Source organism: Hemicordylus capensis, chromosome 3, assembly GCF_027244095.1.
Source record: "Hemicordylus capensis ecotype Gifberg chromosome 3, rHemCap1.1.pri, whole genome shotgun sequence".
Classification (NCBI taxonomy): domain Eukaryota; kingdom Metazoa; phylum Chordata; class Lepidosauria; order Squamata; family Cordylidae; genus Hemicordylus; species Hemicordylus capensis.
In genome coordinates, this window is record NC_069659.1 from 170,390,832 (window position 1) to 170,409,065 (window position 18,234).

At 43.4% G+C, this 18,234-nt stretch overlaps 1 protein-coding gene across 7 annotated transcripts in view; it reads left to right on the forward strand.

Moving 5' to 3' along the window:
• LOC128349128 (maestro heat-like repeat-containing protein family member 6) overlaps nucleotides 1-16,062 on the forward strand; it is a 40,121-nt gene extending 24,059 nt beyond the window's left edge. For 5 of the 7 annotated variants that reach the window (XM_053305090.1, XM_053305089.1, XM_053305092.1 and 2 more), the window contains 6 exons: nucleotides 2,539-2,703; nucleotides 3,953-4,102; nucleotides 6,415-6,534; nucleotides 8,648-8,750; nucleotides 11,303-11,368; nucleotides 12,469-13,782. In XM_053305090.1, coding sequence (XP_053161065.1) covers nucleotides 2,539-2,703; nucleotides 3,953-4,102; nucleotides 6,415-6,534; nucleotides 8,648-8,750; nucleotides 11,303-11,368; nucleotides 12,469-12,692 — 828 coding nt within the window. In that variant the 3' untranslated portion in view covers nucleotides 12,693-13,782. Of the gene's footprint in view, nucleotides 1-2,538; nucleotides 2,704-3,952; nucleotides 4,103-6,414; nucleotides 6,535-8,647; nucleotides 8,751-10,277; nucleotides 11,282-11,302; nucleotides 11,369-12,468; nucleotides 13,783-14,738; nucleotides 14,875-16,025 lie in introns of those variants that run through there. The other 2 variants (XR_008318569.1, XM_053305094.1) reach the window with 2 other exon arrangements.
• Nucleotides 16,063-18,234: the final 2,172 nt, after the last annotated feature.

Sequence of the window (18,234 nt, forward strand, 5' to 3'; positions counted from 1 at the left end):
ACAGCATCTTTGAGTATTTTCCTCTTTTTTTTCATAGACTGGTGGTGTTTTCTGGTGTATGGACAGGAGCTACTGGCCACCAACCAGAAATATCTTCAGTGCCCATCAGGAAACATCTTCAGATGACTAGAGAAAGTCATCTCTTCACTCAAATATAACACTTCCCTGGCTTTACAATGCATTTCCCATGCCCAATTTTTCTCTGGGTCCTTATCATCCTATAATCTGTATGGATTGTGAGCTTTAGTATTTGGCACTCCCATGTTTGAGCTAATGCTCATGTTTTCTGACTTATGTGGACTGGTACACATTTTGGTCTGCTACTGGTGTAGCTAGTATTACATATTGTTGCCATTCACTCCATGTGGTCTCTGCAAGGCCGCCTGTCCGTCCATGACTGAGGTTCTCAGTCGCTGCACTAGTGCAACCCTACATGTTTGTTTAAAGAGGTTTGATTTGTTGTTTGTCCTTTTCTTAAAAACTCAGGTCAGAGATTATTTGCTGCTCTAAGTTCACCTAGTGAATATGGTTGAGCAGCAAGGAGCTGTGACTCAGCAGTGCATGCTCTGCATGCAAAATGTAGTGCAGGTATCTCAGGTATTTCCTAAGATACCTGGCATCTCAGGAAACAAATGTTGGAAAGACCTCTGCTTGTGGCCTTGGAGAGCTGCTGTCAGTCAGCTGCTGTCAGTCAGTCAGGAGTACTGAGCTAAATGAACCAATGGTTGGAATCATCATGAGTAATGAATCATCCAAGGTTTTGAATATCTAAAGCCAACACGCTATGGATGGCACCCCAGTAATGGTCTTAAGCTAAAATGAAAGTGAGCTGCTGAGATGCATCAAAGCTCAGAGAGTGATATTTACACTCAGAGAGAGTAGAAATAATAGCCCAGTCCCATCCCACAGCAGAGAGCCCACAAGGGCTGGTAGCTGATGAGGCAAGGACAAAGCTATAGATTCAACAGCAGCCAGAGGCAGACTGAACTCTTAAATATCTCTGAGTTTGGTCTACCCCACGTCTAGGCTCCACCTTACTGCTGGGAGAGCACCAGTCTCTCCAGGCAACTCTCTCCATGAGGAATGTAAGACTCTGGCCCAGAGTGTTAAGTAAAGGTAAAGTTGTGCCCTCAAGTTGGTGTTAAGTACTTGCTCTTAAAATAACTACAGTCTACTCACTTTTTAGCACCCCCCCCCCGTAGGCTATTTATCAAAGACCAAATAGGAAAAAGAAAGTAAACTGGAACAATCTCAAGGGTGGAGTCCTGAGTTCCCTTCCCATATGCTGAATGCTTAATATTTAACCCTATAAGTCCTGTTCAAACATTACTACACAGAATTTGGCATTCCTTCTCTCCAGCTGCTCCTGCCTTGCCTGTTGCCAGTGCTGATGCGCAGATACCAAGGAAGGTGATGGAAGGGGAGGAGTCAGTTCCCCCAAGGGCTCAATCTCCAAGGCTCTTGTTGGGGTGGTGGGTTGGGGTTCAGGCACTATGGGCATTGTCTCATGAAGCTCCATCTCTGGAGCTCTCTCAGACTCTGGTCCAGTGTCAGGCCATAGGGCTGGGTCCCCTGCTGGTCCTACCTCTTCAGAGTCAGGCTCTGAGGTTGTGCTTAGGACCATGAGAGGGGCGGGGAGGGCAGAGAGGGGGGAAGGCAGGAATGAGCCTATCTTTCCCCCAGATGATCAACTGGCTCCTCTTCGGAGTGCCATCATGCGCCCACATGATCCACGCTGCTCCCAACAGTGCAGATCACTGGAGGCCAGAAAGATGAGTCCCAGCCTCCAGGAATCTCAATGTGTGAGCAATGTGGTGCATTGGGAGATTCCCCCCACACCATGAGTTGGGTGCTCTAGGCACCCAACTTTATGTATGCTCAGGCTGCGGCGGTGCAGCCCAAGCACACACATTCTCCTGGACCTGGGTTAGAGGGCACGCTCTCACCCTCTAGCCCCGGTTAAAGGACAGGTTAAATACCCAAGCTCGCTGCAGAGGCAGCACCAGGATCAGCCTTGATCCCGGCACTGCACACAAGAAGACCAACCCAGGTTGGGCTGCCCTAGCCTGGACTGGGCTGCTCATGTTCACAGCCTTTCTGAGTCACTGGTGGGGGCCAGGCTCATGACAGTAATAACACTTAGAATGTGTACAAGCTGTTTGAGTATCAAAAGCACTTCACGTACTTTATCTTGATGTACTCTTTCCAACACATCTGCAAGGGAACTAAGTATTGGTATCCCCATATTACAGCTGGGCCTGGCATGGGGTTGTTACCCTAAGGTAAGAGGTGACATTCAGTCTCAGCTCAGTCTCTTAATCACCACTTACACCAGCTCTCAAACAGTAAACAAGTCAGCAAAGCAAACATTGCCCCCATACTATTGATTAATTAGGTTGGAGAAAGATGAATCCTTGGTTTTTTTTTCAGAAGAGGCCGTGCTGTGAGCTTCTTCTGCCTGCCTTTAGTGCACCTATTTTAGGCTTGGAGTTTGCAGGCTGTTTCATGTCTTTTTGACCAAATGTTTCTCCTCTGTAGGTGGAACAGCTGGAGACCATGGTCTCTGTCATCCAGAACAGTTTGAAAGATCCTGAGGAGAGGCCAGTTTTAGAAGCTCTGAAAGCTCTTGGAAATATCCTCCGCCACCACCAGTTTTCTGTGCGTGTGGGCCTTGTAGAGAAGCTCCAGCCACTTCTGGTGGATGTAAGGCAATGGGGAGCCAACAGCTCTTCTATGGGATGGTGGGAAGGTAACATGCCTAGCAGACAGAGCATACATTTTGTGTGTTTCAGTGCTGATGGGTTAACTCCCGTCCCTTTAGATCAGTTCAGAACTGAGCTTGGCATAAAACCTGGAAATGTTTGACCACATCATGTTCTTGATAATGGACACAATGTGGCTACCCTTTTGTGACACCCTGAATTGTTCCCATCTGCTCCCTTCTGTTTCCTCAAATAATCATGTTTAACTTCAAAAAAAGAAATGTCTCAGAAATGTGGAACTTGAAGGGGAGAGGCAAGAGGAAAGAATCAAGAGAGTCAGATCACGAAAATACTTGGAGGTTATTTAAAACCACAATGACAGAAACTCAGCTGAATATATACCACAGAATAGGAAAGGGATACTAGCATGGTTGATGAGCTACCGCCCTTTTTATATATTATTATTATTATTTCTTGTTTACACAGTCAGACAGGTGTTATTGACTGGTTTGTTTTATCCAGACATCGAGGAGTTGTTGTTATTATTGTTGTTGTTGTTATTATTATTATTGTTGTTGTTGTTGTTAATAATAATAATAATAATAATAATAATAATAATAATTCAATTTCTATACTGCCCTTCCAAAAATGGCTCAGGGCGGTTTACAAAGAGAAATAACAAACAAATAAGATGGCTCCCTGTCCCCAAAGGGCTCACATTCTAAAAAGAAACTTAAGACACACACCAGCAACAGTCACTGGAGGTACTGTGCTGGGGGTGGATAGAGCCAGTTACTCTCCCCCTGCTAAATAAAGAGAATCACCATGGTAAAAGGTGCCTCTTTGCCCAGTTAGCAGGGGTTAGGCTTTTAGCCAATAGGCTAAAATATAGGCTTTTAGCCAATGAGTGCCCCCCTCACACCAACCAGTTCTCTTTTTATATAGCTCTGTTTGGTTGGTCGTCCCCCCAAGGTTGTTTTTATTCAAGTTTATTATTGTTAAAATCTTGTTGTTAACTGCTCTGAGGTTTTAGGATGAAGGGCAGTGTAAAGATAGTTAGGTAGGTAGGTAAGTAGGTAGATAGATAGAGAGAGAGAGAGAGGTCAAGAAAGTTGTAAAAGGCAAGAAGGCTTTGTTCAGGAAATGGAAATGAGGAGGGGGGGAAACTCTGGCAAAACAAGTGTCATGTTACATGTCCTCAGATTATTCTTAAAGCAAACGTCTTTTTGATACTTTTTCATTACATACAGGAACGGGACAAGGTCCGCGCTTCCACCATTGACATTTTTGGAATCCTAATCCTCAACCATGAAGAGAAATGTATGATGCAGGATCAGGTGCTTAACATCTTGGTTCCATTGCTCCTACAGCTGCAAGATGAGAACCAGGATGTTGCCAAGGTAAAAGCCACCTGTGCTGTGCTTCTGAGTGAGGCTGTTATATCATAATGTTCGTAGTCACAATTACTTACTCTGGTGGAGTTTTCCTCCCCTTTACTTGAGTCCTCAAGATCTTGTATTTCCTTTGGAAGTAAAGCCCTGCTCTCCACTGAGGTATCTCACAACTGGTCATTACTCTCACCTCTCAGGTCTTAGATTGCAGCCCTTTGACCATAAAGGTCTAGGAGCTTGTTCTTCTCTTTTCCACATCATATCCCTGATATAGATGTAGAAACATGTACTTCCATTGTAGTTTTCTACTCCATTATACGTTTTTACCTTCTGGGAGGGTCATTCCTCTCATGCTTTATATTATATGTTAACCTGAACCCATATTTGTTTGTTTGCTTACTCTTTATCATTTGCACCACACTTAAAAAACAAAATAAGGAGCCAGTAGATCTGATATTCTTCAGATCTACTTCAGGTATTGCACTCAAAGTAATTCATGCACATAAATACATTATCTGCAAACTTGCTTGCTCTTTGTATGATTCATGCTGAGCCGTACATGTGAATATTTTAAGAATCTGGAATTTGTAAAGGAACATTGCATTGGCTGGAGAAGATGCGAAAGTAAATGAAGATTGGTAGGGAGGGATATACTGTAAGTGCCATATTTGTGGTAAAGGCAGAAAAACCTATAACACAAATAAATGAGGCAGAGAACATGACTACAAGCCATGAGGAAAGTCAAAGGATCAGACAAAACACAGACACTTTGCTTCTACTCCCAGAGCCTTTGACAGAAACTGGTTGAAATTCATTTAAGAAACCTTCCTGTAATTGGCCTGGTCATATTACTTCTCTTCCTGGTCATGTCCTGTCCCACCTATTTTGTGGTTAAAACATTTCTTTCTGGTGAAATGCACCATTGTACTTATCTACCTCCTCACTACATATACTTTGCTAAGTTCTTTTACCACAGCCAGTTGTAGGCTATAAGGTGGCAGAACTGTTCTTACCCCTGGACTTCGGGGCTGAAGTCCATGACCTCCACAGCCCTTGGGGCCCCCCAAATCCTCTTTAGTCTATCCTGGGTGGTGTCACCCGGCAGAGCATGATGATGCTTAATTTGCAGGGGAGGGAGGGACCTCCAAAGGCCTTTAGCTCCAAAATTACCTAGGTGAACCTCTGTAAGATGGAGCCAGGGTCAGGGCCTTGAAACTGACGGAGGAAGCTGCAGGAAATTGGTGGGGGTTGCTTTTCTCCTGACTCTGAACAAGGCTTGCTATTGCCATTGGTTAAAGAAACAGCTAGTGTGTGTGTGTGTGTTCTGGAGATATATATATCTCCATTACAATCATAGACCCACAGAATTTTAAAACTGAAATAGACCTTGAGGACCTTCTGGACTATCCCCCTGTTCAATTCAGGGATCTGTTGCAGTATGCCTGACTGATGGCTGTCCAGTCTCTGAAAACCCTCTAGTGAAGGAGAGCCCACTGGTGCATGAGACCATATTCTATTTTAAATTTGTGTATCTGGTGTCCTGTTAGGAAAACACAGGAATTTGCAGAATGATCATGACCAGAAATTACTGGGCAACAACCTCTGAAATATTCCCTAAACATTCTTCCCAGAATGTGTAGTCCTAAATACCATTTAGATGTTTTACTATTAGCCAGTACTCTCTTGCATGACTCATTCTTCTGAGAAGGTCCAGTGATGGTCTCTTTCCTAGTGCCATCTCCTCAAATCATGAAGTCAGCCTTGTCAATGGCTACCTCAAGACTTATCTACACAAAGTACTTTGTGATCTTGTTTCAAGATCTTCTGCTGTTTCTCGCTCACTACATCAATTTATTGAGTTGTGTGTGGGTGGAGCTACTAACTTATGATTGTAAAAGCAGAAGCAAATATGAGCAGGAACCCAAAAAAAACTAGTGGGGAGGTCAAAGAGTGACAATACAATAGTGGAATGAAATGTAATATGAGGGTATCAAACCGGCATATCAAACCTGGATCTGATCATGTGAATGAGGAGGGAAGGTAAGGAGGAGCAGGCAAGACTGAGCTCATGTCTGCTTCTACACATAATGACAAACCATAGTTTATGGTTAATTCTAAAGCAGCTCAGTCTCCACCATTTTAGATCTTATGGGGAGGGGGGAAACAGCCTTCACAGAAGGTTCAGAGCAAGATTCATATACTGTACACCTTGCTTACACAAGCTGACACAAGCTGACCTGAAGATATTTTGGGGACAGTCGTGCCTTCTGATCCTCTTCTGGAGTTTTGTTTTTTTAGAATTCCTTTTCTCTTTTGCATAGAATTGCAGGTGGACTTTATCCTGTTGCAGAGATTTGCTTCAATGGAAACTCCTGGAAGAGTTCAACATGCTGGCTCATCATGACATCCAGGCAGCCCTAAGAAAATTCTGCAAACAGCTTGTGAGTAAAGAGGGTATATTTGGACATTGCTCTGAATCTTGCCACCCATTCTTTCATGAAGTTTGTTTCCTCCCTCCCCATAAGATCTAAAATGGCAGACCACTAGGCTGGTTTCAAAATAATAATAAACCATGGTTTGTTGATAGGTGTAGAAGCAGACATGAGCCTCAGTCTTCCACACTCCTCCTTCCCTTCCCTCCTAATTCACGTGATCAGATCCTGGTTTGATACCCTCATTTGTTGATTAACTCTAGCCGTATTCAGACATTATAGAGCACAGCAGCACTCATGGTTACAGCTCGGAAAGTGGAGAGGAAGTCCCATGCAGGAGCTGTCACTCATCCCCTCCAGCTGGCTCATGGTTATGTCTGTAATTTGCATTGCCCAAGGTTCCTACTCACAGAAGCACTGTCCATTATGGTTACAGCAGTTCCCTCGACAAAGGGAGTCGTAACCATGAGTAGTCAACTGGAGGGGATGAATGATAGCTCTGGAGCAGGACTTCCTCCTCACTTTCTGAGCTGTAACCATGAGTGCTGATGTGCTCTATAACATCTGAAGAGGGCTTATGGTTTGTACAATTTACCATATTCAGATGAAACAGGAAATTGTGAGTTGTTGAGAAGAGGAGAGTGGAAATTTCTATTTATGTTTTGTAACAACTCACAAAGGAGGATGTAAGGTGAAGTGGGACTGGCAAGCTTGAGGCTTTTCCTCTTCAAGCACATAACAACAAACTGTCTGAAATAGGAAGATTTTTGGAACATAATTCCTGTAAGCCACAATTCCCATTTTGGAGGGTTGCTTCCCTAGCTACCTTGCCTCATGCTTAGTAGGGGTGTTCACAAAACTGGCTTGCCTGGTTTAGTTCAAGCCCGAACCAGACTGGAATTGGACCGGGCTTTTCGGTTTTGTGCACCCCCAGACCTGCCCTCCCAGTTCGGCACAAGTTCAAGCTGGTCCAGGGTTTGGAAAGTGTTTTTTTTAATATAATAACTCACTGTCGAGCCCAGGGTAATTTTGCCACCACCATGGCGGAGTCTCTGAAGCTTCCCCCTCTCCCCGCCAGTCCCCCCCCCAGTCTTTTTCAGTCCAGTTCAGCCTGTTTTCATGCCTTTCTGGCCCTCTCCCGGCTTACAATGGCCATTTTGAAGGCCACCGCACATGCGCTTGGGCTTTTTGTGCAACTAGCCCATGCACATGCACAACAGCCTTCAATATGACCACTGCAAGCCAGGAGAGGGCTGGAAAGACCTGAAAGTGAGCCGAAAAGACTAGCGGGAGGCCAGAGGGGGGAGTTTCAGAGATACCCCCCTGGGCAGCTGTGGCAGCACTCCCCGGAAGTGGCAAAATTACCCTGGGCCCGGCAGTGAGTTATACATTTATTTATTTTTAACTTTCCGAACCCAGGGAAAGGTCAAACTGAACTGGTCAATGTGCAAACCAGCTTGAGGTCAAGCTGAACCGGGCCCAGTCTGGCTCAAGGGTGAACCCTCGAGCCAGCCCAGTTCAATGGTGAACTGGCTCGACCTCAAACCAGTTCATACATCATAATGCTTGGCAGAAGCACAGCTTCAGCATAACGCTCTGCCTCTGTCATCATGGGCAGCCTGACAGTTGCAGCAGGGCTCACGAGGAGAGGAACTCCCATCTCTTACAAGGCAACCCAGCAGCAAGAATCTCAAGTGAGCATCCCTTCACTTCAGCAATGCTGATGCCACTGCTGGCTTCCATTGGCTGAACAGCTGCTGCATCTCCAGTGAAGCCCACTGGTGGGGCCATGCACAGGGCCAGCTCGCAACAGCTGGAATGAAGGTATCTTTTACCACATGCCTTGGAGAAGCAATCTGCTTTTCACCACATGGAAAACATCTCTTCTTCTCCCTTTGAAACATAGCTTCTGAAGGGCTTTACTGATGCTTCTGGAAACATTTCCTCAGGCAGGGGAAGTTCAGAGTTTGGAAAAGGACAAACTGCTGGTGGTAAAGCCTGAACATTTCACTACCCTGCTAAGAGGTGGCCTTTTTCTTCTCTTATTATTTCCTTCTTGTTCAGAACTTTCCTGTGTTAAGTTCACTTTTTCAGGCAATATGACTCCCTCTTCCTTCTCCAGGTGCACTTGTACCCTGGGACAATACAGGCTGTCCTGTCTCAGACTGTGGACTTTATGAAGTGTCCCAAGGCCCCTGTGCAGAGGGCAGCCATCATGTTAGCAGGTAAACACAATATCCTTCTGTAAGTTCCTCCTCACAAGCCCCATGGCCACATGGTTGGTAGGGTTGACACTTGGTTTGACAACCAATTTAAGCCATAATGTGGGGAAGCATCAGAAAGATTTGCTTTCACCCCCTCTTATCATTTCCCTCTTGATCAGAACTTGCTTTTGTTAAGTTCATTTTTTCATACAAGATGGCTCCCTCTGCCTTCCCCAGGCTTAGACACAGAGCAGAGCAGGTTTGCATCGCCATGAACATGGAGCAAAGAAAGGGCAAACAAGATGAGTGGGTTGGCTTCTGGAAACGTTTCACACAAACACGTACCTCCAAAAAGCCCGCCTTTCATGCCCAAACTGTTTGTTCTAAAACATTCAGCTTACTGCTTGCTATTCAGCTGAAACCAGTTTGGACCTACCACACCTTGAACCTTGAAGAATTCAAGCAGCAGCAGGCCTGGCCCAAGCCCCAGCTGTGCCTCATATGGCAAGATATGGCAAGATAAATGGCTCTGCACACTATTCCCCTATTTCTCATGGCATGCAAAGCACATTGCTCATTTAACCCCCTGGTGGATGGGGAGTTCTTTTCTGCTCCCCCTGCCAACAGCAAAGAGGGATGTTTGTCTTCCTTCTCCTTATCCCTTCCCTTCCCTTCTCTTCCCTTAATTGCTGCTGCTTCTGCCTCTACCACTTCCTCGTGCTCCCCAGCTTTTGAAAAGACAGGAGCAGGGAATGGGGAGCAGAAGGAAGTATGGAAGAAGAGAGTGATAACCCATCACTCTACTCCTCCATACTGCCTTTCATTCAGCAGGAGGAAGAGGAAGCGGTAGAGTCAGAGTGGCCACAGTGGTGCTGCTACACCTCAGAAGAGAGGGGGCACTGGGGTGGGCAAGCTCACTGAAGCAGAGCAGTGGGCACAGGACACGCCACCGCCCCCTCTGCCAAGAGGTAACTTCGGCAGCCACCTCACCATACCTCATTAGCAGGCTAGCCCTAAGCATGAGCCATAGGTTCATTAGATGGCCTACAGCAAGTCATTTTCTCTCATCTATAGAAAGGACTATAGAAAAAAATTAACATATAATACTTATAATGCATATAACTTATATAATACTTTTCATGTGCTGAGGGCTTTCTAATGTTTATCTTGTCTGTCCTCCAACCAACTCTTTGAAGTTTGATCAGGACCAGCTTGACGGGGGGGGGGAGCCTTTGCCCTGGTGCTGATTCCTTGATTTAAATTGCCCCCCACCTGATATTAGACACAGTGTTGACACCCAGAAGTTTTCCCCTCTGTGACATTTGGATTGCGGGGGTGGGGGTGGGGAATGATGGGGTTGAACGGAAGAAACTGAAAGCCCTTACAAGCTGGCCATGTGCCAAATCTGGAGTTAGTTTTAGAAATTTCCCATGTAAAATGGGAAAGAAGGCACAGGGGAATGTGAGTTGGAGCAAACACATGGAACAAGAACAGAATGGAATGGAATGTTGGTAAACCTGCTCACATACATGTAACCCTATGCTGTAGGACCAAAAATCAGGAAATTCCTCGAAAACAAACTTGCAAAGTGTGAATAACGAAAGGATCACAGTCAAGAGAGAGGCAAGACAAGGTTAGGGTACCCCTAAGGAGCAAGCTGACTCCGAGGCAAGGCTTTTGAAAACAAAGACATAAAGTTTATTTTAAAAGAGAGGCACAATGTAAACAGTATTTATTGGCAATCTTAATACAGTTGTGGTTGGGCAGGAAGTGAAAGCTGCTCTGCTCCCAGGAAAAGATAACGGAGGGGGAGGAAAGACTTAAATAGCCTGGCAGATGGCGAGCATTATTTATTTTTATTTATTTTTATTTAACGTATTTTTATACTGCCCAATACTTACATCTCTGGGCGGTTTACAACAAATAAAAACAGAAAAAGTAAAACATTCATTAAAACAAAAAACCAAAACGTTTAAAACATTACAACAATTTAATATTTTTAAAATAACATTTTAAAACAGCATTAAAACCTGCATTAGAATGCAGGTAGAAAGTGGGGTAAAGAGAGAGAGAGGAAGAGTATGTGTTAATACCAGTGGAAGAAGGCTTGGCTTGAGTGCTCACTATTCAAATGAAAGTCCAGGCAAAAGGGCTCTAGAATGCAAAATATGATTAACTGTCCTGGTTCTTGCCTTGATTGTATTTTAGAGAAGCCCTTTTTGTCTAATGGCCACCTGCTTGCTCCATCAAACATTTGACTTCATTAACTTTCCTAGAATTCGGGGTGCTGCCCAACCTCTTTGGGCTGTTGCACCAACTTTACATGACTTTGCTGTTTACATGACTTTGTTTATATGACTTTGCTGTTTGATCTGAAGAGAGACCAATTTCCTCAAGGCACCAAAAGCTTGTCCCTACAAAGAGGTTTGCTCAGTCTTGCTCAAGGTCAAGAGACAAAGGTTCAAGGAGAGGTTGTCTGGCGATAGAAATGGAATAGGGGAAATCCCCTCATTTTTGGTTAGGGCTGCTAAGGGTGATGGAACAGAGTTTAATGGTGTTAATTATATTTGTAGGGTTCCTTGTATTTTATATGGAAGCCAAAGATGTGAGACATGAAGACATGGCTTCTGTGCTTAGTGGTAAGCAAAGACTCTGGGATATTAAGCATGCTATTACAAATATCCAAATATAGGCAAGTCTTGTGACCCTCATGAAAACTGGACATGTGTTTATACTAATGTACACCCAGTGTGCTTGTCATATGATATGGATGGGAGCAGACCCACTGCCTCACCACATGTATAGATTTTCACATATGGAGCTGTGTGAAAGAACTGCAATAACTGCAATCTGGACAAGGGTGAAAGCATTCCAGAGGCCAATTCAAGAGACAAATCCACTGAATAAATCAAGTTCAGATAACTTCGGGTCAGACTATACATTCTGTAACCCAACAGATCTAGCTGAGCTGTTGCACTGGCAGATGCCTCATGCCTCATATGAACCCTCTTGGTTGTGTAAGCAGAAGGAAGACTGAAATGAATCCCAGCATTACTCTTCCCGGATGCAGCTTATTAGGGCTTATGATGATGGAGGTTCTCCTCTACAAGAGCTCATCCCATAATCTGTTTGTTAGGGTTTTTTTTAAGATGCACAGGGTTCTGGTTTTGGTTTTGGTTTGGTTACCACTATAAACTAGCGGAGCTAGTTCACATGTATCCCTTGCATCTCTCTTTCTTTGTGACTTCATTTACATGTATACATTCCTCAGGTTAAGGATCTGCCCTCCCCCTCCTCCTCCCCCTCCTCCTCCTCCTCTTTCTTCTTCTTCCTTTTGGGGGGAGGGCTTATGCAACTCTGCAAAATGCCCGGTACATTGTTAGTGTCATAAAATTAATTATGTGCCATAAAGTTAATGATGTTGAAGGCCAGGATCCAAAGAACTGCCCACCTACATCTACATGCGCCATGGATCTTTGTGCTTGTATTTCCCATCCACCTTCCACCCCAGTATGCTGCATTACAAGTTGCTTTTGAAAGTCAGGGGGCTTTCAAAAGCAGTTTGTGATACTGAGTCCAATCTCCAAAGTGGCGGGGTGTCAAAAATCCCACTGGGGATACCCAAACCATCAGACAGGCATGCCAAAATAAGCTCACTGGATCCTGACTAGTATTAACAATGATATGGTGAGTTAGTAACACCTTCACTAGCTGATTTCCTGGTCTACTTTGGTTCTAGGTTTGGGTAGTTTGCTGGATAATCCGGAGCCTTCCATCTCCAGTGCAGCTGCCATCTCTATCAAGAAAGTAAAGCAGGCCTGCACTGATGCAGCCACCAATCCTATTGTGCGAGTTCTGAAAAGAATGTTTTTCTGCTTCCCCCATTTCAAAAGGAGGGAGCCTATATTTGGAGACAACCCCTTCCAAAGAAAGCCACCAAAGTGCATCAGATTGAACTTCTAATTTATTTCCTCATAGTTTTTCAGCAGACCAAATACACTTGCCAAACAACTGGTGAAAAAACACTAGGTATACCATCACAAATCCTTTTGAAAATTTGACACGATTCATGAAGATGTACATATTGAATGTCTTCACAGACACATCATTTGTGAACACGATGTAGAGGTTGAACAGGAAGGCAAACTGTGGTGCCTGGATACTAATTTTTAAGCAAACTAATATAGGATTTTCTACAGTGCAGAAAGCCTATACTGGATGGAACTAAGGCCACCACATTAACTTTGAATTTCCATATGTTTTAGACTACAAGTAAAAATGTAAAACACCTTAACTTTTATCTTAAACTGAAGGGTGTTAGATATTTACTGTAGATGTCCCTGAGTTGTGAAAAAGTATTAGGTGTTAAAGTATTAAATATTCTCCATGCATGAGATTTACCATAGTTCTTGGTGGGAATTGTGTATGGAGTGCTTTATGCAGTCCACATCTTGTCACATGCATTGTTTTAAATGCCACAGAAAGCAGGTCTTGGAGGAAGGAAAATGAGCCCCTGGGACTCTGATGGAGACAGCAGGTAAGGATGAGGATGGGGAAGAAGGTGCACAAGGGGGCATTTGGGAGGATGAGTTCTACTCATAAATAAAGCATCTACCAAGGCATACATTTACCTTCATGAATCACTGTCAGATTTATAATAGGATTTGTAAAAGTGTCTCTTCATAGACATGAATGTCTAATCATAACCTCGATATTTAGACATATTTGTTTTGTGGTTTTTACATGATTCTCACATGAAGAGAATTTCATATTATTTTAATAAGTGGCCTTATCCTTCTTAAAACTATATTTATAAAACTATATTTAGAGCAGCTGTTAATTTCTCTGTATCAAATATACACCTTTAGTCTACAAACAATAAATGTATAGTTAGAACACTTGATAGGCTGGCAAAGAACTATTATGTTGTTTTCATATATAGATAGATATATATATATATGTATATATATATATAGAGAGAGAGAGAGAGAGAGTAGTTGTGTGTATTTATATGCTTAATAAATACTAATAAAACTTTAATAATTTACAGTTATATAGTTGCATTTTTAATTTTATACATTTGTATACCTCCTTTAAAAACTACCAGGATGGTTCCTATAAAAGATACAAGACAATAAAATCAAGGAGAATGTTCACTAAAATCCACAGTTGGCAACCAGAACCTAGAAGGAATGCTAAAGAAGGCAGCTCCCCTGTGGGTATATGTGCTCCCTTCAGTGTGACGATGAGGCAACACAGCCTGTCTCTTGCCCCCATTTGACCACAGGCTGAGTTCTGTGTTCTGGGATGGGCGGGATTTGGGGAGTGGGGAGTGGGGAGAGAAGGGAGGTAGGGGAAAGGAAAAGGAGACGAGAGTGAGGGGTATCCTCTGGGCAAAGGTGTGTTAGAGGACACACTTTGGGAGCATCCTTAATTTCATAGTAAATGGAAGTCTTGGTTATGTAAGAGCATGTTATTTAGCATGTTTACTCAGAAGTAAGTTTCACTGTATTCAGTTAGGCTAATTCCCAGGTAATTTTTCATAGGATTGCCCGCTTAGTGCTGAAGAAAAGGCATTTAACCCTTCATATGGGAAGAACCACTCTGTTGTTGTTGTTGTTGTTGTTTCGTTGTTTTACTACACACCTGCTGTGGGATGGGCCTGAGCATTGAAAAAGAAATGCTGGGGCTGAGTAACTGTTGCAGAGGCTCATCCCAGTGGAGTGTTTGTCTAGAGTTCTAGCTAAAGCACTCCTCACAGCTCTGACAGACTTTCTTCCGTAACTTTCTTTCCATATTCTTAAGGATTTCCCTTTCTGGAACTATATTAATTTTACAGCTTGTTTTTCAGATTTTAACTGTATGCTGCTTCAAGTGTCATAAGCAAATAATGCAGTTTTTAAAACCAGCAACAAATAAATAATACAACTAAACTTATAAAACAGGTACCAAAATTTCCCAACCATTTCACTAAGGGCCAAAAATTAATATACCTGTTCACTTATTTAGAAGCAGGTCTCCGTCTGAGGTGAACATGGTGTGCGTGCATGACAGAGTGAGAGAGGAGAAGAGAAGCCTAATGCATTCTAACAGGAGAATACCCTTCACTCAGAATACTCCTGTGTGCTCTGCACTTAGCTGAGAAGTAAGAAGTTCAAAGGCAGCGTTGCATGGGTTTGGTTTTCTTGGGATGAAAACACACCAAGGACTTATGGCATATTTCTAAAACGTGCTTTATTTATTAATATACAAGCAGGGCATGTGGATTAAAATATTTTGGACAGGGAAGGGACGTTTTAAGAAGAGAGTTAAAATGCTTACAGTTTTTACTCATGCTCAAAAAAGCATAGACATTGCATGTTGTCACCTTAATTTCTGCACCATATAAGCAACAGAGACTTTGTCCAGTCTTGGACATTAGCCTGGCTTTACAAGTTAGATTCCATGCACCTACACTTTGACTAGATCTTTCAGCTACACACTGGGCAGAAGAGGAATGGACCCAAGCAGAAATTCAAGAGGTACAGTTTCCTCAAACATTTGATTAGAGATACACCTGATGAATGTCTGCTTGGTGTATCTGTACAAAACACAGTTTTACTACAAAACACAGTGCTTCTCCAAAACTCCACTCAGTGTTCAAGCAGAATTCAATAGATCTATAATCACTTGCAACAGATGCACTGATGGATTTCTACCTGATGCATTGTGACATTATCCACAGCAACTCACAACTGGACTGCTAAGATAACTGATGCACATTTAAAGTATGTACTTGGACAATGGACAGGGATAGTTTCAAGGCTATTCTATGGATCTCAGTTTGCATTTGTTTGCTTATAAGCAAGTGGGGGGAAGAGGAATTATTTGCAATAAAACCACAACATGAGGAAACACTTAGAGCTTAGCTAACAGTACAGAGGTACCAGCCACAAGTTCAGAAAAAGTTGCAGACACTTTAATCAGGCAAGACAGAAGGAATAGGTCAGAGGATGTTATTTGCAGGCGTATGATTGAGACAAGTGTGAATTTAAGGGAACTAGTCATGAGAAGATTAGGAAAAAGAGAACAAATGTAAAATTTCCTCAAAATTAGTAAGGAGTAAACAACTGATATAAAAGGAAGACATGTAGTGATCTGGGTCCTTTCCACTCATCACTAGCTGTCCACCAGACTGGACCAGACCTCAGCTCATAAACAGGGGATGTAAGAACCCTTAGTTCATTAAAGTTAGAGACCTAGTGGTGATGGAGCCTGGCTACATTATAATTCTTGTCTTATGTGGTTTTTCTGCAGGCCATCATCTGAAATAAAGCTTTGAAACCTTTTTTGACTCCATGAGCAGTCAGCTTGAACTCATAGAGAAGAAAGAGCAGGTTGGGGCTCTTCTATAAAGAGAGAAAAGGAGATTTTCCTCCTACACGGCCACTTAAACCATTTGTATGTGTCTCTTTTTGACATGGGGTCATTCCAAGCGGCTACTTAGCTTGTCTTTTCGAAGCATTAGGATGAGTGAGTTTGTGGTCTGTTCATGGAATGATGAACTAGCTTGAGCACTTGAGTGCTCAATGTGCACCTTTCAGGGGATGTGCACATTTCAGAGGAGGACACTCATTCATCTAAGGAGGTCCAAGACAGATCAGAGGCTCCAGGGAGCCAGATTCAATTGTCTTGATGTTCAGTTGATAATTTGTGCCAGCTGGCAGCATTATTAGGGTACTGACAAGATAAGCATAGGCTTTTTTAATGCATGCCAATACACTTCCCCTCATGAGATATCAGTTCTGGACAGCAGTCAAAGCAGAGTTGCATTTGGCACTCAGTTATTCTGTATTGGGATGGCATCTACAGCCACATGCCACACATGTTCAGAATATTGGAAGATGTCAGAGCACTATCTTCCAATATTCTGAACTTGTGTGGCATGTGGCTGTAGGTGCCATCCCAATGGTGCTCTGACATCTTCCAATGTATCATAGGAACATAGAAAGTTCCTGCTGGATCAGGCCAAGGCCTGTCTAGTCCAACATCCTGCTTCCCATGGTAGCCAACCAAATGCTTCTGGGAAGCTCACAAGCATGGGATGAAGGCACACCCTTCTTCCACCACTGTTCCTCTGTAACTGTTATTTGGAAGTGCACTACCTCTGATCCTGGAAGCATTATATCACCATCATGAATAGTAGCTACTGAGAGACTGTAAGCAGGTACATAAGGCAGGTACTACACGGAGCCTCCAACTGGATATGAACAATTGTTGCTTTTGACAGATGCCCTTGGAAGGTGGAACCTGGTGTGGGTTGTAGCATGTGGCTAGTTTTATTTGAGGGCCAGTTGGCAAGCAGTGTTGATTCTCACATGCACTGTAGTGAGTTTTCTACTATCAAATGGTTGGAAAGGAGAGGGAGGCCCAGGAGCTGCCTCTTGCTGTCCCTATGCCAGCATTGCTTTTGCTGTCAGCCACATCAGGTTTGGGTAATCCATGTGGGGAACATTGACCTGGACCACCTGAAGGAGAAAACACTAATTCTATAAGCTCAGAACAATTTCCAAGAATTGCAGGTAAATAGTGTGGGATTTGCGTACTCTGGATAGAGCATATTCAAGGAAGGTGATCCCAAATGCATCAATGGGGCATGCAGAGAGGTTTATTAGGAGATCTCCCTAGCCAGGGGGCCCTCCCAATGGAGGGCCTACTAGGGATGTGCAATTTGCATCATGCATGAATCAATTTGCAACGAATAGGGGACGATTTGCGGGTTCGCCTACAAATCAAATTGCCCCAAATAAAGAGGCTGATTTGAGGGTGAATCAAATCACCCCAAATTGCCATGAATCAATTTGTGTTATTCGAGTGGCCATTTTTATGGGCTTTCCCCCCACTTGCTGATTGGTTTTCTGGCACTGGCTTCTGATTGGCTTAAGATCTCTTTGCTTCTTGGTTGGCTTGTTACCATACAAGGAACTGGGAGGCAGAGAGAGAGAGAGAGAGAGAGAGAGAGAGAGAGAGAGCCCTTATGAAGAAAAGGATACATCAGGAGTCAGACAGCAGGAAGGATAGAGGAAGGAAGATTTGATTTTATGGTATTCTTTTCTCAGTACTGAGTATATGCTGTTCTATTGCTGCTATAACTGTTTTGCTGGATCTCAGATTGACAAAGGAACAAAAAAGGAGGGAATTTCAAAATGTATTCAAAGGGACTGGAAGGCAGAGAGAGCCCTTACTTCATGAGAGGAGAAAGGGATCAAGGTAGATTTGATTTTGTGGTTTTCTTTTCTCAGCACTGAGTATAATACTGTGCTACCTATTGCTGCTATAACTATCTGGACTTTTTCCCCACCCAGAACTTTTAGCTCGCATCTCCTCCGAAATAAAGGATGTGCATTCACATATCGGCCAGATTTACCCAGAAGTCCCTGTGAGTTATTGGGGAGCACTTCACACACAATTTGGGTTTTTCATTGCACATTAGAGTGTAGCCCAATTTATATCAAGGGTAAAAAAA